Source organism: Panulirus ornatus, chromosome 4, assembly GCF_036320965.1.
Source record: "Panulirus ornatus isolate Po-2019 chromosome 4, ASM3632096v1, whole genome shotgun sequence".
Lineage (NCBI taxonomy): Eukaryota > Metazoa > Arthropoda > Malacostraca > Decapoda > Palinuridae > Panulirus > Panulirus ornatus.
In genome coordinates, this window is record NC_092227.1 from 41,902,212 (window position 1) to 41,924,158 (window position 21,947).

Below are 21,947 nucleotides of genomic sequence, written 5' to 3' on the forward strand. Positions count from 1 at the left end.
GGTATACCACATCGCTCCAATTCACTCTATTCCTTGCCCTCCTTTCACCCTCCTGCATGTTCAGGCCCCAATCGCACAAAATCTTTTTCACTCCATCTTTCCACCTCCAATTTGGTCTCCCTCTTCTCCTCGTTCCCTCCACCTCCGACACATATATCCTCTTGGTCAATCTTTCCTCACTCATTCTCTCCATGTGACCAAACCATTTCAAAACACCCTCTTCTGCTCTCTCAACCACGCTCTTTTTATTTCCACACATCTCTCTTACTCTTACGTTACTTACTTGATCAAACCACCTCACACCACACATTGTCCTCAAACATCTCATTTCCAGCACATCCATCCTCCTGCGCACAACTCTGTCCATAGTCCACGCCTTGCAACCATACAACATTGTTGGAACCACTATTCCTTCAAACATACCCATTTTTGCTTTCCGAGATAATGTTCTCGACTTCCACACATTCTTCAAGGCTCCCAGAATTTTCGCCCCCTCCCCCACCCTATGATCCACTTCCGCTTCCATGTTTCCATCCGCTGCCAGATCCACTCCCAGATATCTAAAACACTTCACTTCCTCCAGTTTTTTTCCATTCAAACTCACCTCCCAATTGACTTGACCCTCAACCCAACTGTACCTAATAACCTTGCTCTTATTCACATTTACTCTTAACTTTCTTCTTTCACACACTTTACCAAACTCAGTCACCAGCTTCTGCAGTTTCTCACATGAATCAGCCACCAGCGCTGTATCATCAGCGAACAACAACTGACTCACTTCCCAAGCTCTCTCATCCCCAACAGACTTCATCCTTGCCCCTCTTTCCAAAACTCTTGCATTCACCTCCCTAACAACCCCATCCATAAACAAATTAAACAACCATGGAGACATCACAAACCCCTGCCGCAAACCTACATTCACTGAGAACCAGTCACTTTCCTCTCTTCCTACACGTACACATGCCTTACATCCTCGATAAAAACTTTTCACTGCTTCTAACAACTTGCCTCCCACACCATATATTCTTAATACCTTCCACATCGCATCTCTATCAACTCTATCATATGCCTTCTCCAGATCCATAAATGCTACATACAAATCCATTTGCTTTTCTAAGTATTTCTCACATACATTCTTCAAAGCAAACACCTGATCCACACATCCTCTACCACTTCTGAAACCACACTGCTCTTATTATTATTATTATTATTGGTTTGAATTGCAGTACTATGGAATTTGATTGTAAGAAATGAGATTTTGGAAGATGGTGGTAGAAATTGCATTTGTGTATGATTGAACTTAATAATGTTACTGTTATCCCTGTCTTTGATGCTGCACAGGTCTGCATAAGAAAGTGTGTTCATTAGCTTTGAGAAAAAGAACAGGCACTAGAATCTAGAGGAAAGGGAAAGTGAGTTAAGGTCTGTAGTGAAGAGAACTAAGTATGTGAATTGGATAAGAAATTTTGAGAAAAGTTCATATAAGGTGAGAAGAGGATTGGTGATTGAAGAGAATCCTGACTGACACTATTGTTGACATGATAGAAGGGAAAGATTGCTTTGTTCATGATTACTGAGATGGAGTGACTTGAAAGGAAGATTTGCTTTAGAGAACAAGGAGAAGCTGAAAGGCCATAGGAAGGAAGTTTAGAAAGCTAACACTAATGCCACACCCTTTGATGACATCAAGGGCCATGTCAAAAGATTCAACAGAATTCCTTAAGAATGGAGGACCAGTGGTGAGTCGTACACGAGAGATCATTAGTGGACCTCTCCCTGCAAAAGCTGTGTTGTTAATTTGAAAGAAGGGAACAAGACTCTTAAGAGTTTGAGATGAGAATTAAGGAGTTTCAAAGCCTATGTAGACAGGCAAAGTGAGAGTGTGGGGCAATACTGTAGTTAGAATTATTAGAATGGTCTCCTTTGTTATTTATAAACTGAAATTAGGCATGCTTCAAAAAAGACTGGAAAGTTTAACACAGATATGAAATAGATGAGCATTTCACACTTAAGTTTTTGTTAGATATATATAAAGTACTTCTTAGTTGAGAGTAGAACAGAAAAATTTAATTAAAGATATCTATACATTTATAGTTAAAAGCACACTATCCCTTTTGCAGACAATGCACCATACATAAATCAGACCACAAACAGTGATGACTCATGAAATACAATCCATAGAAATAAAACTGCACACCATTTAATACATTGTCACACTTAGATACATCCTCTCTCCATCTGTCCTTCCAGATATTCCCCATCTGCAGAAGCTAACCAGCATGCCCAAAAACAGTGTTTAATACATTGTCACACTTAAATACATTCCCTTTCCATCTTTCCTTCCAGATATTCCCCATCTGCAGAAGCTAACCAACATACCCAAAGCCAATCTATGTGGAGATTTCAATGCCCGCGGTGCTTCTTGACTCAGCACTAACACCCAAGAACCCCAGGGTGATTTATTAGTAAACTAATTGAATACTTTCAACATCCTCAGCCTATACAATAGGCCAACCAAACTTTTTGCAGTCACTGCCCACAAGTACCACCTGGAGCACGTTTCATGAACTCTCCTCTCACCATTTACCCATTCTAATAACTCTACACTTAACCCACCCAACCCACACAGCCACCAAAGTAAAATGTGCACAGATTAACCCACCCAACCCACACAGCCGCCAAAGTAAAATGTGCACAGACTATAAGAGTGTGGACTCACCAGCATTTACTCAGCACATGTATCCCAAGCTCTAAAACTTAACCGTAAGTGATTTCTCATCCCCATATAATACCATCTCACATTAACATCAACCAAGCCAGCAAAAAAAGCAGAAGGAAATGTAACTAAAACTTCCCCACAAGTTGCAGCCATTATAAAACAAATGAGCCAATAGATGCACTTCTGATGAATCCAGTAACACCCCTTCTCCCAGAAAGCACAGAAACATATTTGTGAAATGTTTAAAAATTAGCCACCAAACAAATTGGAAAGTCATGAAAAACCTACACAAAGTCCATGTTGAAACAACTGCTCAGCCATCCTTCACTTTCTCAAAACACATGCAGTGCAATCAAACCCTTTAAGAACATTTCTGCAGCAGCCCTCGACAGCATATCAAACTCACATAAAACACTCAGGTCCACTGATCATCCAAGCATGTACAGATATCTCCAAGCACTCCTGACAATACGACAAAATCCCTTACGTCGGAAATTTTAGCTTACAGAGTACCGAGTCTAAACCCCACCAAACTACCTAACTCTCACTCCTTTTACCACCCTTCATCTTTTTTCTTCAAAATCCAAACTGAAAAACTGATCCACTGCAGAATCAAACAAAATATTCCTCATTTATGCAGCATGGCATTAGACCAGTTACTCCATTACCACACCTACATACAGATCTCACACAACATATCCTAGATATCTTCAACCAACCATAACCTCCCTTCTGCACAGTATTATTGGCAGGAACCATCAACAAAGCATTAGACACTGCTCCCACCCCCTTTATACCCTCACCCAACAAAAAAGTTACCACCACCCTCCACAACAGTGATAAGAATTAGTTATTTATGTTTTTGGCTGGTTGCTGTGCAAGTTATTTACAAAGGCTTCACCTCTAAAACCATGAAAGCTCTGCAGTGGAGTTCCCAAGGAGCAGTTCCTTTTTCAACTTTCTAATATCTTCCTACAAGACCTTCCTTCACCTCTTACTAAACATGGTGTGAAGGTCCTACCATATACATTTAACCTCAAAATCAAATCCCAGTATCCTGACATTGCATAAGTAATAACAATCATGCAACACTATATCACACAATTGAAATCCTTCCCTCTCTTATCCAGAAAATCTTGTCTTTTTTATTTGGAACCCATTTCCTTTTCTTTTCAGAAACTCCCATCCTCCCTCCTCCATGTATTGTTTACAGCTGTGGTGGCTCATGGTTATCATGAACTGCAGTCATGGCTTATTTCCAGAACAGAATGTTTGCATCACAGAAATTTACCATCACACTCTCAAACCCTGACAGACATGAATCAACCTACTTGCACCAGTCTACCTAAATGATTTAGCAAACCACTTGCTCTCAGCAAAATTCCAACAGTATCGGGTGATACATATGACACACTCGTCTTTCAATCTTTCACATAACAACCATCAACACAAAGGGTTTAAATAAGCTGAATACCTTTATAATGTTTACTGGTGTTGAAAAAATACCAGAAAATCACTGGTGTCTTATGCAATTTATTTACTCCATCTTAAACTATGCTTCACCTTCCAGGTCATTTGCCCAATCAAAAACAAATATAATGAAGCTACAGACCACAGAAAACAGGCACATAATCACTGCCTGCTTGGCAGCTATAAACATTCAACACCTGCTCAATGAGACAAAAATGCTTTATTTTTGGGTTATAGTGCACGAATCTCAGTTGCATCAAGTTTGATTCAAAACTTTTCAATGTAAATGCAGGATTAGGTACTGTAGGCCCCTAATGACACACTACTTATTGACCTTGAAGTTTAGAAAAGTCAGAGGATCTTAAACGTGACTAATTTGTACATGCAGCCGGGAAGGACTAATGATTATTTACACAATCAGAAATATGAGGAGTATATCACTTGTTTCTTGGTTGTTTTATTATTCTTATGTGTTCTTTTATTTTATAAGAGAAAAAGTTTTTTTTTCATCATGTCAGTATTCAAGGTCTTGATTCTTTGGAGACCAATATGGTGAGAGCAATCAGGCAGAATAATTTTTTTTCTTTGATTGCAAATGAATCTTTTTGTACTTTCTATCATTGTTCTAGTTTTTCATATCACCATATATTTATTATTCTAGTGTTTTGCAATTTTCAGGGGTTTTTCTTCCTGCCCCATTAATCATACTGCATGAAGAAATAATCAAGAGAAAGGTGCAGGAGGTGAAAAAAGAGGGCAAAGGAGAGTTAGGGTGAGAGTATCATAAAATTTTAGGTAATATGAAAAAGATGTTTTGGAAGGAGGTAAACAACGTGCATAAGACAAGAGAACAAATGGGAACATCAGTGAAGGGGGGAAATGGGGAGGTAATAACAAGAAGTGATGAAGTAAGAAGATGGGAGTTAGTATTTTGAAGGTGTGTTGAATGTGTTTGATGATAGAGTGCCAGATTATAGGGTGTTTTGGTCAGGATGGTGTGCGAAGTGAGAGGGTCAGGGAGAATGGTTTGGTAAACAGAGAAGAGGTAGTGAAAGCTTTGCAGAAGATGAAAGCCAGCAAGGCAGAGGGTTTGGATGGTATTGCAGTGGAATATTTTTAAAAAGGGGGTGACTGTGTTGTTGATTGGTTGGCAAGGATATTCAGTGAATGTTTGGATCATGGTGAAGTGCCTGAGGATTGGTGGAATGCATGCATAGTGCCATTGTACAAAGGCAAAGGGGATAAAGGTGAGTGTTCAAATTACAGAGGCATAAGTTTGTTGAGTATTCCTGGGAAATTATATGGAAGGGTACTACTGAGAGGGTAAAGGCATGTGCAGAGCATCAGATTGTGGAGGTGCAGTGTGGTTTCAGAAAGGGTAGAGGAATTGTGGATCAGGTGTTTGCTTTGAAGAATGTATGTGAGAAATACTTAGAAAAACAGATGGACTTGCATGTAGCATTTATAAGAAAACATGCATATGTATGTAGCATTTATGGATGTGGAGAAGGCATATGATAGGGTTGATAGGGATGCCTTGTGGAAGATTTTAAGAGTATATGGTTTGGAAAGTAAGTTGCTATAAACAGTGAAAAGTTTTTACCAAGGATGAAAGGCATGTGTTCGAGTAGGAATAGAGAAAAGTGATTGGTTCCCAGTGAATGTTGGTTTGTTGCAGGGGTGTGTGATATCTCCATGGTTGTTTAATATGTTTATGGATGGGGTTGTTAAGGAAGTGAATGCAAGAGTTTTGAAGAGAGGGGCAAGTATGCAGTTTGTTGTGGATGAGAGGGCTTGGGAAGTGAGTCGGTTGTTGTTCACTGATGATACAGCGCTGGTGGCTGATTCAGGTTAGAAACTGCATAAGTTGGCGACTGAGTTTGGTAAGGTGTGTGAAAGAAGAAACTTGACAGTGAATGTGAATAAGAGCAAGGTTATTAGTTTCAGTAGGGTTGAGAGACAAGTTAATTGGGAGGTAAGTTTGAATGGAATGGAGAAAATCTGGTGGAAGTGGAATGTTTTATACATCTAGGATTGGACTTAGCAGCGGATGGAACCATGGAAGTGGAAGTGACTCACAGGCTGTGGGAGGGCGTGAGGGTTCTGGGAGCGTTGAAGAATATGTGCAAGGCGAGAACGCTACCTTGGAGAGCAAAAATGGGTATGTTTGAAGGGATAGTGGTTCCAACAATGTTATATGGTTGCGAGGCATGGGCTATAGATAGGGTTGTGTGAGGGAGGGTGGATGTGTTGGAAATGAAATGTTTGAGGACGATATGTGGTGTGAGGTGGTTTGATTGAGTAAGTTATGAAAGGGTAAGAGAGATGTGTGGTAATAAGAGTGTGGTTGAGAGAGCATAAGGGAGGTGTTGAAATGGTTTGGACATGTGGAGAGAATGAAGAGAAAGATTGATAAAGAGGATATATATGTCAGAGGTGGAGGGAAGAAGGAGAAGTGCAAGACCAAATTGGAGGTGGAAGGATGGATTGAAAAAGATTTTGAGCGATCGGGACCTGAACATACAGGAGGGTGAAAGGCGTGGAAGGAATAGAGTGAATTAGAACGATGTGGCATACTGGGGTCAACATGCGGTCAGTGGATTGAACCAGGGCATGTGAACTGTCTGGGGTAAACCATAGAAAGGTAAGTGGGGCCTGGCTATGGAAAGGGAGTTGTGGTTTCGGTGCATTACACATGACAGCTAGAGACAGTGGGAACAAATGTGGTATTTTTTTGTCTTTTCCTGGCACTACCTCGCTGGAGGTGGTGGGGGGGGATGCTATTTCATGTGTGGCGGGGTGGTGACGGGAATGGATGAAGGTAGCAAGTATGAATATGTACACGTGTATACATGTATGTATGTGTATGTATACATTGAAATGTATATGTATTTATAGGCGTGTGTGGGCATTTATGTATATGCATGTGTATGTTAGTGGGTTGGGCCATTCCTCATCTGTCTCTCTTGCTGATGTAAGAGACCAAATTGGAGGTGGAAGGATGGAGTGAAAAAGATTTTGAGCGATCGGGGCCTAAACATACAGGAGGGTGAAAGGTGTGCAAGGAATAGAGTGAATTAGAACGATGTGGTATACTGGGGTCGACATGCTGTCAGTGGATTGAACCAGGGCATGTTAAGCATCTTGGGTAAACCATGGAAATGTCTGTGGGGTCTGGATATGGAAGGGGAGCTGTGGTTTTGGTGCATTACATATGACAGTTAGAGACGAGTGGGAATGAATGTGGCCTTTTTGTCTGTTTCTGGCACTGCCCTGCTGGAGGGAGGAATGCAATTACGTTTGTGGCAGGGTGGTGACGGGAATGGATGAAGGCCGCAGGTATGGATATGAATGTGTATACATGTATATATATATGTGTATGTATATGTATGTATACGTTGAAATATATATGTATGTGTATGTGCGTTTGTGGGCGTTTATATATATACATTTGTATGTGGGTGGGTTGGGCCATTCCTCGTCTGTTTCCTTGCACTGCCTCGCTAACGTGGGAGACAGCGGTTAAGTAGAATAAATAAATTTATAGACGAAATGATAAATAGAAAGCTGAAAATCCTCTTTATCCTGGAAATTTGATCCTATTATGTATAAGATGGAAACTAGTACGAGACAACATTGTTGCCAGAGGTTTTACAAAAGTAACTCGGATGAAAAGCTACAGAAAAAAAATACTTCAGTCTGTGAGCCAAATTCTCCCTTAATCAGCAAATTTAGAATCCATCAGAGAATTTTTTTTCCACACGGCAAAGTAGCGCCAGGAACAGACAAAGAATAGCCTCATTTACCCCTATCCACATCCAAGCTCCATAGACTTTTCCATGGTTTACCTTCAACACTTCATGTTCCCTAGTCAGCCCATTGACAGCTAGGTGCTCCTTGTAAACCACATCTCTATGTTGATCAGTCAAAGCATCCTGCACTTTATCCTTGCATCTCATCCTCTCAATACTGTGTATCCAAACTGTTTCAGCACGCCCATTTCAGCTCAGTCAACAGTGGCCTTCTTACTACCTCACCTATCTCTTATCCCTTCATTTCTTACTTGGTTAGCCCTCCTCATGCCACATGTATATACATACACGTCCACACACGCACGTATACATACCCATACATCTCAACGTATATATATATATATATATATATATATATATATATATATATATATATATATATATATATATATATATATATATGTGTATATATATATATATATATATATATATATATATATATATATATATATATATATATATATATATACATGCACAGACATATACATATATACACATGTACATAATTCTTACTGTCTGCCCTTATTCATTCCTGTCGCCACCCCACCACACAAGAAATATCAACCCCCTCCCCCTGCATGTGTGTGAGGTAGCGCTAGGAAAAGACAACAAAGGCCACATTCGTTCACACTCAGTCTCTAGCTGTCATGTATAATGCACTGAAACCACAGCTCCCTTTCCACATCCAGGCCCCACAAAACTTTCCATTGTTTACCCCAGACGCTTCACATGCGCTGGTTCAATCCATTGACAGCACATCGACCCCGGTATACCACATCGTTCCAATTCACTCTATTCCTTGCACAGCTTTCACCCTCCTGCATGCTCAGGCCCCGATCACTCAAAATCTTTTACACTCCATCTTTCCACCTCCAATTTGGTCTCCCACTTCTCCTTGATCCCTCCACCTCTGAGACATATATCCTCTTTGCCAATATCTCCTCACTCATTCTCTCCATGTGACCAAACCATTTCAAAACACCCTCTTCTGCTCTCTCAACCACACTCTTTTTAATACCACACATCTCTCTTACCCTTACATTACTTACTCGATCAAACCACCTCACACCACATATTGTCCTCATACATCTCATTTCCAGCATATCCACCCTCCTCCGCACAACTCTATCCATAGCCCACGCCTCGCTACCATATAACATTGTTGGAACCACTATTCCTTCAAACATACCCCTTTTTGCTTTCCGAGATAATGTTCTCGACTTCCACACATTCTTCAACGCTCCCAGAACTTTCGCTCCTTCCCCCACCCTATGATTCACTTCCGCTTCCATGGTTCCATCCGCTACCAAATCCACTCCCAGATATCTAAAACACTTCACTTCCTACAGTTTTTCTCCATTCAAACTTACCTCCCAGTTGACTTGTCCCTCAACCCTACTGTACCTAATAACCTTGCTCTTATTCACATTTACTCTCAGCTTTCTTCTTTCACACACTTTACCACACTCAGTTACCAGCTTCTGCAGTTTCTCACACGAATCAGCCACCAGCGCTGTATCATCAGCGAACAACAACTGACTGACTTCCCAGGCTCTCTCATCCACAACAGACTGCATATTTGCCCCTCTTTACAAAACTCTTGCATTCACCTCCCTAACAACCCCATCCATAAACAAACTGAACAACCATGGAGATATCACACACCCCTGCCGCAAACCTGCATTCACTGAGAACCAATCACTTTCCTCTCTTCCTACACGTGCACATACCTTACATCCTAAATAGAAACTTTTCACTGCTTCTAACAACTTGCCTCCCACACCATATATTCTTAATACCTTCCACAGAGCATCTCTATCAACTCCATCATATGCCTTCTCCAGATCCATAAATGCTACATACAAATCCATTTGCTTTTCTAAGTATTTCTCACATACATTCTTCAAAGCAAACACCTGATCCACACATCCTCTACCACTTCTGAAACCACACTGCTCTTCCCCAGTCTGATGCTCTGTACAAACATACTACCTATCTCTCCTTTTTTCTTATCTTGGTTACATCCACACACATTTAGACACCCCAATCTGAGCCTTCAAGGAGGATGAGCACTCCCCACATGCTTCCTTCTTCTGTTTCCCCTTTTAGAAAGTTAAGATACAAGGAAGGAGGGTTTCCAGCCCCCCGCTTCTGTCCCCTTTTGTCGCCTTCTATGACACGTGAGGAATGCGTGGGAAGTATTCTTTCTTCCCTATCCCCAAGGATGTATATTGGAAAGGATAACACTTTTGCACTTGATCAAGATATTCCTACGAGTCCACAGGGAAAATGAAGCACGATAAGTTCCCAAGTGCACTTTTGCGTAATAATCACATCATCAGGGGAGACACAAGAGAGAAATAAAAGTCAGTTGATATACATCGAAGAGACGAAGCTAGGATGCCATTTGGTAAACATATATATATATATATATATATATATATATATATATATATATATATATATATATATATATATATATATGGAGGTGAAAAAGAGGGCAAATGAGAGTTGGAGTGAGAGAGTATCATTTAATTTTAGGGAGAGTAAAAAGATGTTCTGGAAGGAGGTAAATAAAGTACTTAAGACAAGGGAGCAAATGGGAACTTCAGTGAAGGGGGCTAATGGAGAGGTGATAACAAGTAGTGGTGATGTGAGAAGGAGATGGAGTGGGTATTTTGAAGGTTTGTTGAATGTGTTTGATGATAGAGTGGAAGATATAGGGTGTTTTGGTCGAGGTGGTGTGCAAAGTGAGAGGGTTAGGGAAAATGATTTTTGTAAACAGAGAAGAGGTAGTAAAAGCTTTGCGGAAGATGAAAGCCGGCAAGGCAGCAGGTTTGGATGGTATTGCAGTGGAATTTATTATAAAAGGGGGTGACTGTATTGTTGACTGGTTGGTAAGGTTATTTAATGTATGTATGACTCATGGTGAGGTGCCTGAGGATTGGCGGAATGCATACATAGTGCCATTGTACAAAGGCAAAGGGGATAAGAGTGAGTGCTCAAATTACAGAGGTATAAGTTTGTTGAGTATTCCTGGTAAATTATATGGGAGGGTATTGATTGAGAGGGTGAAGGCATGTACAGAGCATCAGATTGGGGAAGAGCAGTGTGGTTTCTGAAGTGGTAGAGGATGTGTGGATCAGGGGTTTGCTTTGAAGAATGTATGTGAGAAATACTTAGAAAAGCAAATGGATTTGTATGTAGCATTTATGGATCTGAAGAAGGCATATGATAGAGTTGATAGAGATGCTCTGTGGAAGGTACTAAGAATATATGGTGTGGGAGGCAAGTTGTTAGAAGCAGTGAAAAGTTTTTATCAAGGATGTAAGGCATGTGTACGAGTAGGAAGAGAGGAAAGTGATTGGTTCTCAGTGAATGTAGGTTTGCGGCAGGGGTGCGTGATGTCTCCATGGTTGTTTAATTTGTTTATGGATGGGGTTGTTAGGGAGGTGAATGCAAGAGTTTTGGAAAGAGGGGCAAGTATGCAGTCTGTTGTGGATGAGAGAGCTTGGGAAGTGAGTCAGTTGTTGTTCGCTGATGATACAGCGCTGGTGGCTGATTCATGTAAGAAACTGCAGAAGCTGGTGACTGAGTTTGGTAAAGTGTGTGAAAGAAGAAAGTTAAGAGTGAATGTGAATAAGAGCAAGGTTATTAGGTACAGTAGGGTTGAGGGTCAAGTCAATTGGGAGGTAAGTTTGAATGGAGAAAAGCTGGAGGAAGTGAAGTGTTTTAGATATCTGGGAGTGGATCTGGCAGCGGATGGAACCATGGAAGCGGAAGTGAATCTTATGCTCTGTACATGCCTTCACCCTCTCAATCAATACCCTCCCATATAATTTACCAGGAATACTCAACAAACTTATACCTCTGTAATTTGAGCACTCACTCTTATCCCCTTTGCCTTTGTACAATGGCACTATGCACGCATTCCGCCAATCCTCAGGCACCTCACCATGAGTCATACATACATTAAATAACCTTACCAACCAGTCAACAATACAGTCACCCCCTTTTTTAATAAATTCCACTGCAATACCATCCAAACCCGCTGCCTTGCCGGCTTTCATCTTCCGCAAAGCCTTCACTACCTCTTCTCTGTTCACCAAATCATTTTCCCTAACCCTCTCACTTTGCACACCACCTCGACCAAAACACCCTATATCTGCCACTCTATCATCAAACACATTCAACAAACCTTCAAAATACTCATTCCATCTCCTTCTCACATCACCACTACTTGTTATCACCTCCCCATTAGCGCCCTTCACTGAAGTTCCCATTTGCTCCCTTGTTTTACGCACTTTATTTACCTCCTTCCAGAACATCTTTTTATCCTCCCTAAAATTTAATGATACTCTCTCACCCCAACTCTCATTTGCCCTCTTTTTCACCTCTTGCACCTTTCTCTTGACCTCCTGTCTCTTTCTTTTATACATCTCCCACTCAATTGCATTTTTTCCCTGCAAAAATCGTCCAAATGCCTCTCTCTTCTCTTTCACTAATACTCTTACTTCTTCTTCCCACCACTCACTACCCTTTCTAATCAACCCACCTCCCACTCTTCTCATGCCACATGCCACGTATTCCTCGCGTGTCGTAGAAAGCGACTAGTGGGGACGGGAGCGGGGGGCCAGAAATCCTCCCCTCCTTGTATTAACTTTCTAAAATGGGAAACAGAAGAAGGAGTCACGCGGGGAGTGCTCACCCTCCTCGAAGGCTCAGAGTGGGGTGCCTAAATGTGTGTGGATGTAACCAAGATGTGAAAAAAGGAGATATAGGTAGTATGTTTGAGGAAAGGAACCTGGATGTTTTGGCTCTGAGTGAAACGAAGCTCAAGGGTAAAGGGGAAGAGTGGTTTGGGAATGTCTGGGGAGTAAAGTCAGGTGTTAGTGAGAGGACAAGAGCAAGGGAAGGAGTAGCAATACTCCTGAAACAGGAGTTGTGGGAGTATGTGATAGAATGTAAGAAAGTAAATTCTCGATTAATATGGGTAAAACTGAAAGTTGATGGAGAGAGGTGGGTGATTATTGGTGCATATGCACCCGGGCATGAGAAGAAAGATCATGAGAGGCAAGTGTTTTGAGAGCAGCTGAATGAGTGTGTTAGTGGTTTTGATGCACGAGACCGGGTTATAGTGATGGGTGGTTTGAATGCAAAGGTGAGTAATGTGGCAGTTGAGGGAATAATTGGTATACATGGGGTGTTCAGTGTTGTAAATGGAAATGGTGAAGAGCTTGTAGATTTATGTGCTGAAAAAGGACTGATGATTGGGAATACCTGGTTTAAAAAGCGAGATATACATAAGTATACTTATGTAAGTAGGAGAGATGGCCAGAGAGCGTTATTGGATTACGTGTTAATTGACAGGCGTGCGAAAGAGAGACTTTTGGATGTTAATGTGCTGAGAGGTGCAACTGGAGGGATGTCTGATCATTATCTTGTGGAGGCTAAGGTGAAGATTTGTATGGGTTTTCAGAAAAGAAGAGTGAATGTTGGGGTGAAGAGGGTGGTGAGAGTAAGTGAGCTTGGGAAGGAGACCTGTGTGAGGAAGTACCAGGAGAGACTGAGTACAGAATGGAAAAAGGTGAGAACAATGGAAGTAAGGGGGGGGAGGAATGGGATGTATTTAGGGAATCAGTGATGGATTGCGCAAAAGATGGAGATTTATAGGTATGTATATTTGCGCGTGTAGACATGTATGTATATACATGTGTATGTGGGTAGGTTGGGCCATTCTTTTGTCTGTTTCCTTGCGCTATCTCGCAAATGCGGGAGACAGCGACAAAGCAAAATAGAATAATAAAAAAATATATATAAAAGTTTCTCCTTTCAGATACTTTTCCAAACTCAGTCACCAACTTCTGCAGTTTCTCACTCAAAGGAGCCACAAGTGCAGTATCATTGGCGAACAAGAAGTAGCTCACTTCCCAGGCCCTCTCTTCCCCAACAGACTGCATACTCGCCCTTCTCTCAGAAACTCTTGCATTTACCTCCCTAACCTCGCCATCCATAAACAAATTAAACAACCATGGGGACACCACACACCCCTGCCACAGCCGACCTTCATTTAATGACCTCCAGCCCGAGGGTTTCATTTAATCTGAATAGGGCTCTAGTGCTCAGGAAACTGGCTTTGTCCATCAGGCTTTGTAGTGATGTATTTGTGTATGTGTTTGGGTCAGTTAAGCAGTAAGTGTTTGCCAAGTGTCTTTATTCTGGTAATTGCATGAAGGGCTTTGGGATGTGTTGTGTCTTTGTTTGTAGTATAGTAGGGATATATGTAGAGCTTAATTGTGAATAGAGGCTCTGCTTATATTCCATTATACATGAATGCATGAGAGTGGATGTGTTGTATATGTGTTTGTAGTATTGTAGTGATATATGTAGGGCTTAGATGTGGATAGAGGCTCTGGTTATGTTGCATTATACATGAACGGAAGAGTGTTGATGTGAATAAGTGAAACCATTTTTGTCTATTCCTGGTGCTACCTTGATATGCAAGCTATGCCATTCAAGAATTAGGGTACAGAATCTTAGAATTTTGTAAAAAGATTCATGTTTTTGATTTACCATATTGAATATTCATCTCCACTAATAATGAAATATTCAAAGATATTGTAAGGTTTTTAGTTATGCTACCTTTTATAATTATGTCAAGGCCAAATGATATAAGTTTCATACCACAATAACACCGGAAAGATTTTTGAAAATCATTACACCTGCTCATGTTCACCTTGTAAGGAATAACAACTTTACATTCAGCATTCTTAATATGTCGTAAGAGGTGAAAATCAGCCAACTCGAAACTATTGAAACGTGATATACCATGGTAGAATATATCTACAGGAATAGAAATACTGATAAGATATGCCTGTACTGTAGTTTACTCTTGTTGCAAAAGAGTAATTGGTCAAGCATTTCCTCATTAAAAGAATACATAGCTTTTTATTTAGTCTTCTAAATTTATCAAATTATGCTTTTTAATAAGTAGCAATGAAAACTCTCTTAGTTCATTTATTTCTTAAAGTTCATATATATACAGCACATTTCATTGTGACATACTGCAGACATTTTTGCTTTGTAATTAATGACTTTATCGTGTTCAGCTGCAGTGTTCGCAAAAAACCTTGTCCACTTCCTCATACATTTTCAAAGGTGCTGTCGTGCGTACATATTATTACTTTGTCACCTTTTCTTTGGCTTCAGTTACTGTCTGCAGATATCTGAGGATGGACTGGTAAGGTTCCTCAAGTACTCTAGATCCATAAATTGGTTCCATGGGATCTTGATCTCCTGATTGAGGCAAGGTGCTTATGAGATGTTGCAGGAAGCAGCTGCATAATCATGCGTTCTGAGCACCCAGTGCACCTAGAAGTCTCACATGTATGCACATTTTCTTGCTTTCAGGCAAGAATTCAGCCTTTCTCATTCTTAGAAAGGTAAAACCCAACCATCTTGAAACACAGGTGAAAGAAGTAACGCTCAGAAGTGAAGTTCCAAAAATGAAGTGGCAGCTTGGAAGAGTAAAGAAAGAACATCATTCCCTCTGGATAGCCAGAGGCAGGTTGCTTGTGCTCACACCATTAGAAACACATTTCAGTGACCAGATGTATGATGACTTCACCTTGAGAGATCATCATATGCTTATACCCACACTAAGTCTTAACTGTGTATCACTATTGATAATATGTTGGGGGAGGACATGGCGTGCTGCAGACGCTTTATTTTGACCAATGCATCTCACATCCATTGTGTTGTGGCATGCTGATGTGCCTAAACAATGTTCCTAGTATGCCATGGTACATTCCCAATTCGAGAAGTAAAACAGGTATTGGAACAAACAACTGCAATATTTATTTCGTGAAAATGTAATTTACAATTATGACTTTTTACGAAGCATGTACTGTAACTGAGAGGTAATGAAGCAGTAAGCAGAATTAAGTAGCATTCTGTAGAACCTTTTCTCCTGGACCATAGAAAGTCAAGACAGAATATTTGATTTTTTTTTCGTGCATGATATTTGAAATATTTTGAAGTCACTTAAATATGTATATATATATGATAAAAAGGCACAACATCAGCCATCACCACAGAACTAACACCCCTTTCCTTATCCCAAGACCTCTCATGCCCATGTTGCAATTACCATAAAAGAAGCCACTGAGCGCCTACTACTACTCATTTGTTCTGCACAAAGATGCACGCACATCACGATGTCTTATTACCTGTGGTCCCGAGCATAGGAAATGGCCTGTTTCCTGTGTGCTGCAGGAGCCTTTGGAAGACAGAAGGGACTCCTGGGGTACAACGTAGACAAGTAACGGGACATTTTTGTTACTCTACTTATCACGTAGATATGGCTGTGCAGAGGAGGGTGGATCTGTTAGAAATGAAATGTTTAAGGACATATGTGGTGTGAGGTAGTTGATCAAGTAAGTAAGGAAAGGATAAGAGAGACGGTGTGGCAACAAAAAAGAATGAGATTGAAAGAGCTGAAGATGGTGTGATGAAGTGGTTTAGCCATATGGAGAGAATGAGGATATATGTGTCAGCAGTGGAGGGAACAAGAAAAGGGAGACCATATTGGAGATGGAAGGATAGAGTGGAAAAAGATTTTGACTGATCGAGCCTGAACATTGCAAGAAGGTGAAAGGTGTGCACAGGATAGAATGAATAGGAACAAATTGGTATGCAGGGATTGACGTGCTTATTATAAGTGGACTTAAGCAAGACATGTGAAGTATCCAGGGTAAACCATGGAAAGATCTGTGAGACCTGATTTTGGTTGGGAAGCTGTGGTTTTGTTCCATTGTAAATGACAGCTAATTCTAGCGCAATCATGCTAGTGCGGGAAACAGTGATCATGTATGAAATAACTTAGCTTGTATGTGTAGAAAGATTGTCGTTTTCCTTTCTCTCAATAGATAATGGTTTATAACTCTAGAGCGCTAACAAAATATGATTTGTTGTGTCAGGAGGATAAAACAAACTTTAGAATGTGCCACGAAATGAAAAAACTTAAGATGGTATTAGTGATGAAAGAATATGACCAGAGCAGATTGATCAGTAAGGGCTTGATGTTGTAGATTATCATAGTTCACTATTACTGAATTAGAATAATTAGATACATTACAACCTTGTTTTTTGTGCATGTTTGAAATTGTCCCCTTATTTTTTATTAGATACAGCTGGGATTCTTACATCTGTCACTGTTTACTTTTACTTCTCAGTGCTATTCAGGTGTTTTTTATAGTGACGAGCATAGCATGAGCAAATATGTCCTAATCAAGGCTATCCTAGGTAAGATAACAAGAGTAAGGTAAGGAGTATAGAAATTAATCAGGGCTCCCCATGTGTTAATAGACCTGACTCATGAATGGGAAAAGGTTACAGGATGAGTAAAAGATGAAAGGAGGAAGAGAATTTCATAGCTTAGCTGTTTTGAGGAAAGGAGGTATTACAAGACAGTCCTCAATTGGATAATCTTCACATAGAAGCTGTGGGAAGCTGCAGCTAGGTGCATACCTTGTTATTGAGGCTCTTCATAAATTTCTCCCCTGAACATTATATGATGGCAGTATATTAAACAGTAATATGCCCCATATATTTACACATGCTGATTCTTATGTTATAAATTGCACCTTTTGCTTTCGTTGGTACTATTTTACAGTCTTGCAGACCTATTGTGCCAAAAGGGAACTGTCCTTGAGTACATATTGGGACCCACACCTTTCAGATTTTTTCAGGTATAGATTATGATATAGTTGGCTCCCTACTGCACTTTAGAAATCACAGCCTTGGTTCTTTCAGCCATTTTTTCTAGTGTAGATTTTTAACAAACAGTCCGGGCTGTGAAAGATAATTGCATATTTTCTAACTCTACAGTTTCGCCTGCCAAGAAAGGTGATGTTAGCACACAACAGTACCAGTACTCTAGGCAGGAAAGTAAGTGCCTTGTATGGGTATATTTACATCCCTAACCTTTATTTCTTGTTTTGAATTTTTATCAGGTTCAGATGGATTTACTGATTTTATAGTCATTAGCTTAGGTTCCCAATTAGTGTCATTTTATGTGCCCATGCATGCCATATGCTTTAATTTCTACCAGTTGCTCTGCTAAATCACTGGCTGTTTATCAGACTTGGTAAGATTTATTTGCTGGCTCATATTCTCACAATTCTCATCATAGTTGATTCTTGCATTAGTGTTCATTATTAGAATTTTACAACCCCAGAACATCTCTAAGGCAGTGGCATATTCAAAGGAGGGGGGATACATGGTGAGCAATGCTAATTATGGGGAGGGCACAAGGTATATTAACTATGATAATTTTATTATTATTATTATTACTTATTGGTAGTGGTAATAATGAATTTGTAGTTGCTTTTACTTCTGCTTTTCTTCATCACTGATATCACCAGTGTTGTTATCTCCATTATTACTTTTATTATGATATTATTATTCTCATTATCACTAATTCATCAGTACCAATATTGTTATTGAACTTGCTGAGGTGCTTGTTAAACAGTGGTATTGTCCCCAAGAAAATCATACTCTGGTATTATTCAGTACTTTAAAGGTAGGTTGTAGTCTTTTAGGCTGAACTTAATGTGTTCATTTGCAGCAACTAAGCTTCTCCACTGAAACTGAGCATTTTAATACTCTTTGTCTTGATTCTCATGTTGCTTGACCCCAGTTGAGTACTGAGTTCATGTGCGCTCAGCTTTTATAAGTCTGCAGGTCATTGTTTAACAAAATAGATAGATAAATAGAGAAGTGGTTAATTTTTCGCTGGTGCATACTAAGCATTTTTCCTAAAGTTGGGTTATTTTACTGTACTGTTACAGATGTTGAAGCAGAAACTAATGAATGACAAGGTGTCACCACGCTAGGCATTGTCCACACTTTGAATAGAGCCGTACACAATTGTTCCAGAAGATAATATTTATTTATTTTGCTTTGTTGCTGTCTCCTGTGTTCGCGAGGTAGCGCAAGGAAACAGACGAAAGAATGGCCCAACCCACCCACATACACGTGTATACATACATGTCCACACACGCAAATATACATACCTATACATCTCAATGTAGACATATGTATACACACACAGACATATACATATATACACATGTACATAATTCATACTGTCTGCCTTTATTCATTCCCATCGCCACCCTGCCACACATGAAATAACCCACTCCCCCCGCATGTGTGCGAGGTAGCACTAGGAAAAGACAACAAAGGCCACATTCGTTCACACTCAGTCTCTAGCTGTCATGTAATAATGCACCGAAACCACAGCTCCCTTTCCACATCCAGGCCCCACAGAACTTTCCCTGGTTTACCCCAGACGCTTCACATGCCCTGGTTCATTCCGTTGACAGCACGTCGACCCCGGTATACCACATCGTTCCAATTCACTCTATTCCATGCATGCCTTTCACCCTCCTGCATGTTCAGGCCCCGATCACTCAAAATCCTTTTCACTCCATCTTTCCTCCTCCAATTGGGTCTCCCACTTCTCATTCCCTCCACCTCCGACACATATATACTCTTGGTCAATCTTTCCTCACTCATTCTCTCAGTGTGCCCAAACCATTTCAAAACACCCTCTTCTGCTCTCTCTTCTGCTCTCTCAACCATGCTCTTTTTATTTCCACACATCTCTCTTACCCTTACATTACTTACTCAATCAAACCACCTCACACCACATATTGTCCTCAAACATCTCATTTCCAGCACATCCGTCCCTTCTGCGCACAACTCTATCCATAGCCCACGCCTCGCAACCATACAACATTGTTGGAACCACTATTCCTTCAAACATATCCATTTTTGCTTTCCAAGATAATGTTCTCGACTTCCAAACATTCTTCAAGGCTCCCAGGATTTTCGCACCCTCCCCCACCCTATGATTCACTTCCGCTTCCATGGTACCATCTGCTGCCAGATCCACTCCCAGATATCTAAAACACTTTACTTCCTCCAGTTTTTCTCTATTCAAACTTACTTCCCAGTTGACTTGACCCTCAACCCTACTGTACCTAATAACCTTGCTCTTATTCACATTTACTCTTAACTTTCTTCTTTCACACACTTTACCAAACTCAGTCACCAGCTTCTGCAGTTTCTCACATGAATCAGCCACCAGTGCTGTATCATCAGCGAACAACAACTGACTCACTTCCCAAGCTCTCTCATCCCCAACAGACTGCATACTTGCCCCTCATTCCAAAACTCTTGCAGTCATCCTCCCTAACAACCCCATCCATAAACAAATTAAACAACCATGTGGAGACATCACACACCCCTGCCGCAAACCTACATTCACTGAGAACCAATCACTTTCCTCTCTTCCTACACGTACACATGCCTTACATCCTCGATAAAAACTTTTCACTGCTTCTAACAACTTATATATATATATATATATTTGCGTGTGTGGACGTGTGTATGTACATGTGTATGGGGGGGGGTTGGGCCATTTCTTTCGTCTGTTTCCTTGCGCTACCTCGCAAACGCGGGAGACAGCGACAAAGTATAAAAAAAAAAAAAAAAAAAAAAAAATATATATATATATATATATATATATATATCTTTTTTTCTTTTTTGCTGTGTCGCTGTCTCCCGCGTTTGCGAGGTAGCGCAAGGAAACAGACGAAAGAAATGGCCCAACCCACCCCCATACACATGTATATACATACGTCCACACACGCAAATATACATACCTACACAGCTTTCCATGGTTTACCCAGACTCTTCACATGCCCTGATTCAATCCACTGACAGCACGTCAACCCCGGTATACCACATCGATCCAATTCACTCTATTCCTTGCCCTCCTTTCACCCTCCTGCATGTTCAGGCCCCGATCACACAAAATTTTTTTCACTCCATCTTTCCACCTCCAATTTGGTCTCCCACTTCTCCTCGTTCCCTCCACCTCCGACACATATATCCTCTTGGTCAATCTTTCCTCAGTCATTCTCTCCATGTGCCCAAACCATTTCAAAACACCCTCTTCTGCTCTCTCAACCACGCTCTTTTTATTTCCACACATCTCTCTCACCCTTATGTTACTTACTCGATCAAACCACCTCACACCACACATTGTCCTCAAACATCTCATTTCCAGCACATCCATCCTCCTGCGCACAACTCTATCCATAGCCCACGCCTCGCAACCATACAACATTGTTGGAACCACTATTCCTTCAAACATACCCATTTTTGCTTTCCGAGATAATGTTCTCGACTTCCACACATTCTTCAAGGCTCCCAGAATTTTCGCCCCCTCCCCCACCCTATGATCCACTTCCGCTTGCTTGGTTTCATCCACTGCCAGATCCACTCCCAGATATCTAAAACACTTTACTTCCTCCAGTTTTTGTCCATTCAAACTTACCTCCCAATTGACTTGACCCTCAACCCTACTGTACCTAATAACCTTGCTCTTATTCACATTTACTCTTAACTTTCTTCTTTCACACACTTTACCAAACCCAGTCACCAGACGTGTATATATATAGATGTGTATATATATTATTATTATTATTATTATTATTATTATTATTATTATTATTATTTATTTATTTATTTATTATACTTTGTCGCTGTCTCCCGCATTAGCGAGGTAGCGCAAGGAAACAGACAAAAATGGCCCAACCCACCCACATACACATACACAACCACACATGCACATATACATACCTATACATTTCAACGTATACATACATATACGTACTCAGACATATGCATACATACACATGTACATAGTTCATACTTGTTGCCTTTATTCATTCCCATCGCCCCCAAGCAACACATGAAAAGACAACCCCCTCCCCCAACATGTACGCTAGGTAGCTCTAGGAAAAGACAACAAAGGCCACATTCGTTCACACTCAGTCTCTAGCTGTCATATATAATGCACCGAAACCACAGCT

At 40.6% G+C, this 21,947-nt stretch overlaps 1 protein-coding gene across 6 annotated transcripts in view; it reads left to right on the forward strand.

Moving 5' to 3' along the window:
- LOC139766013 (uncharacterized) overlaps positions 1–21,947 on the forward strand; it is a 342,092-nt gene that overhangs the window by 17,920 nt on the left and 302,225 nt on the right. For 3 of the 6 annotated variants that reach the window (XM_071694102.1, XM_071694122.1, XM_071694130.1), the window contains exon 2: positions 17,890–17,949. The exons of 2 other annotated variants lie outside the window; for them this stretch is intronic. Coding sequence is in view for 2 of the 4 variants with exons in the window: in XM_071694130.1 (XP_071550231.1) it covers positions 17,890–17,949 (60 nt within the window). In the remaining 2 variants the exon portion in view is untranslated. The remainder of the gene's footprint in view (positions 1–17,889; positions 17,950–21,947) is intronic. One more of the 6 variants, XM_071694140.1, reaches the window with a different exon arrangement.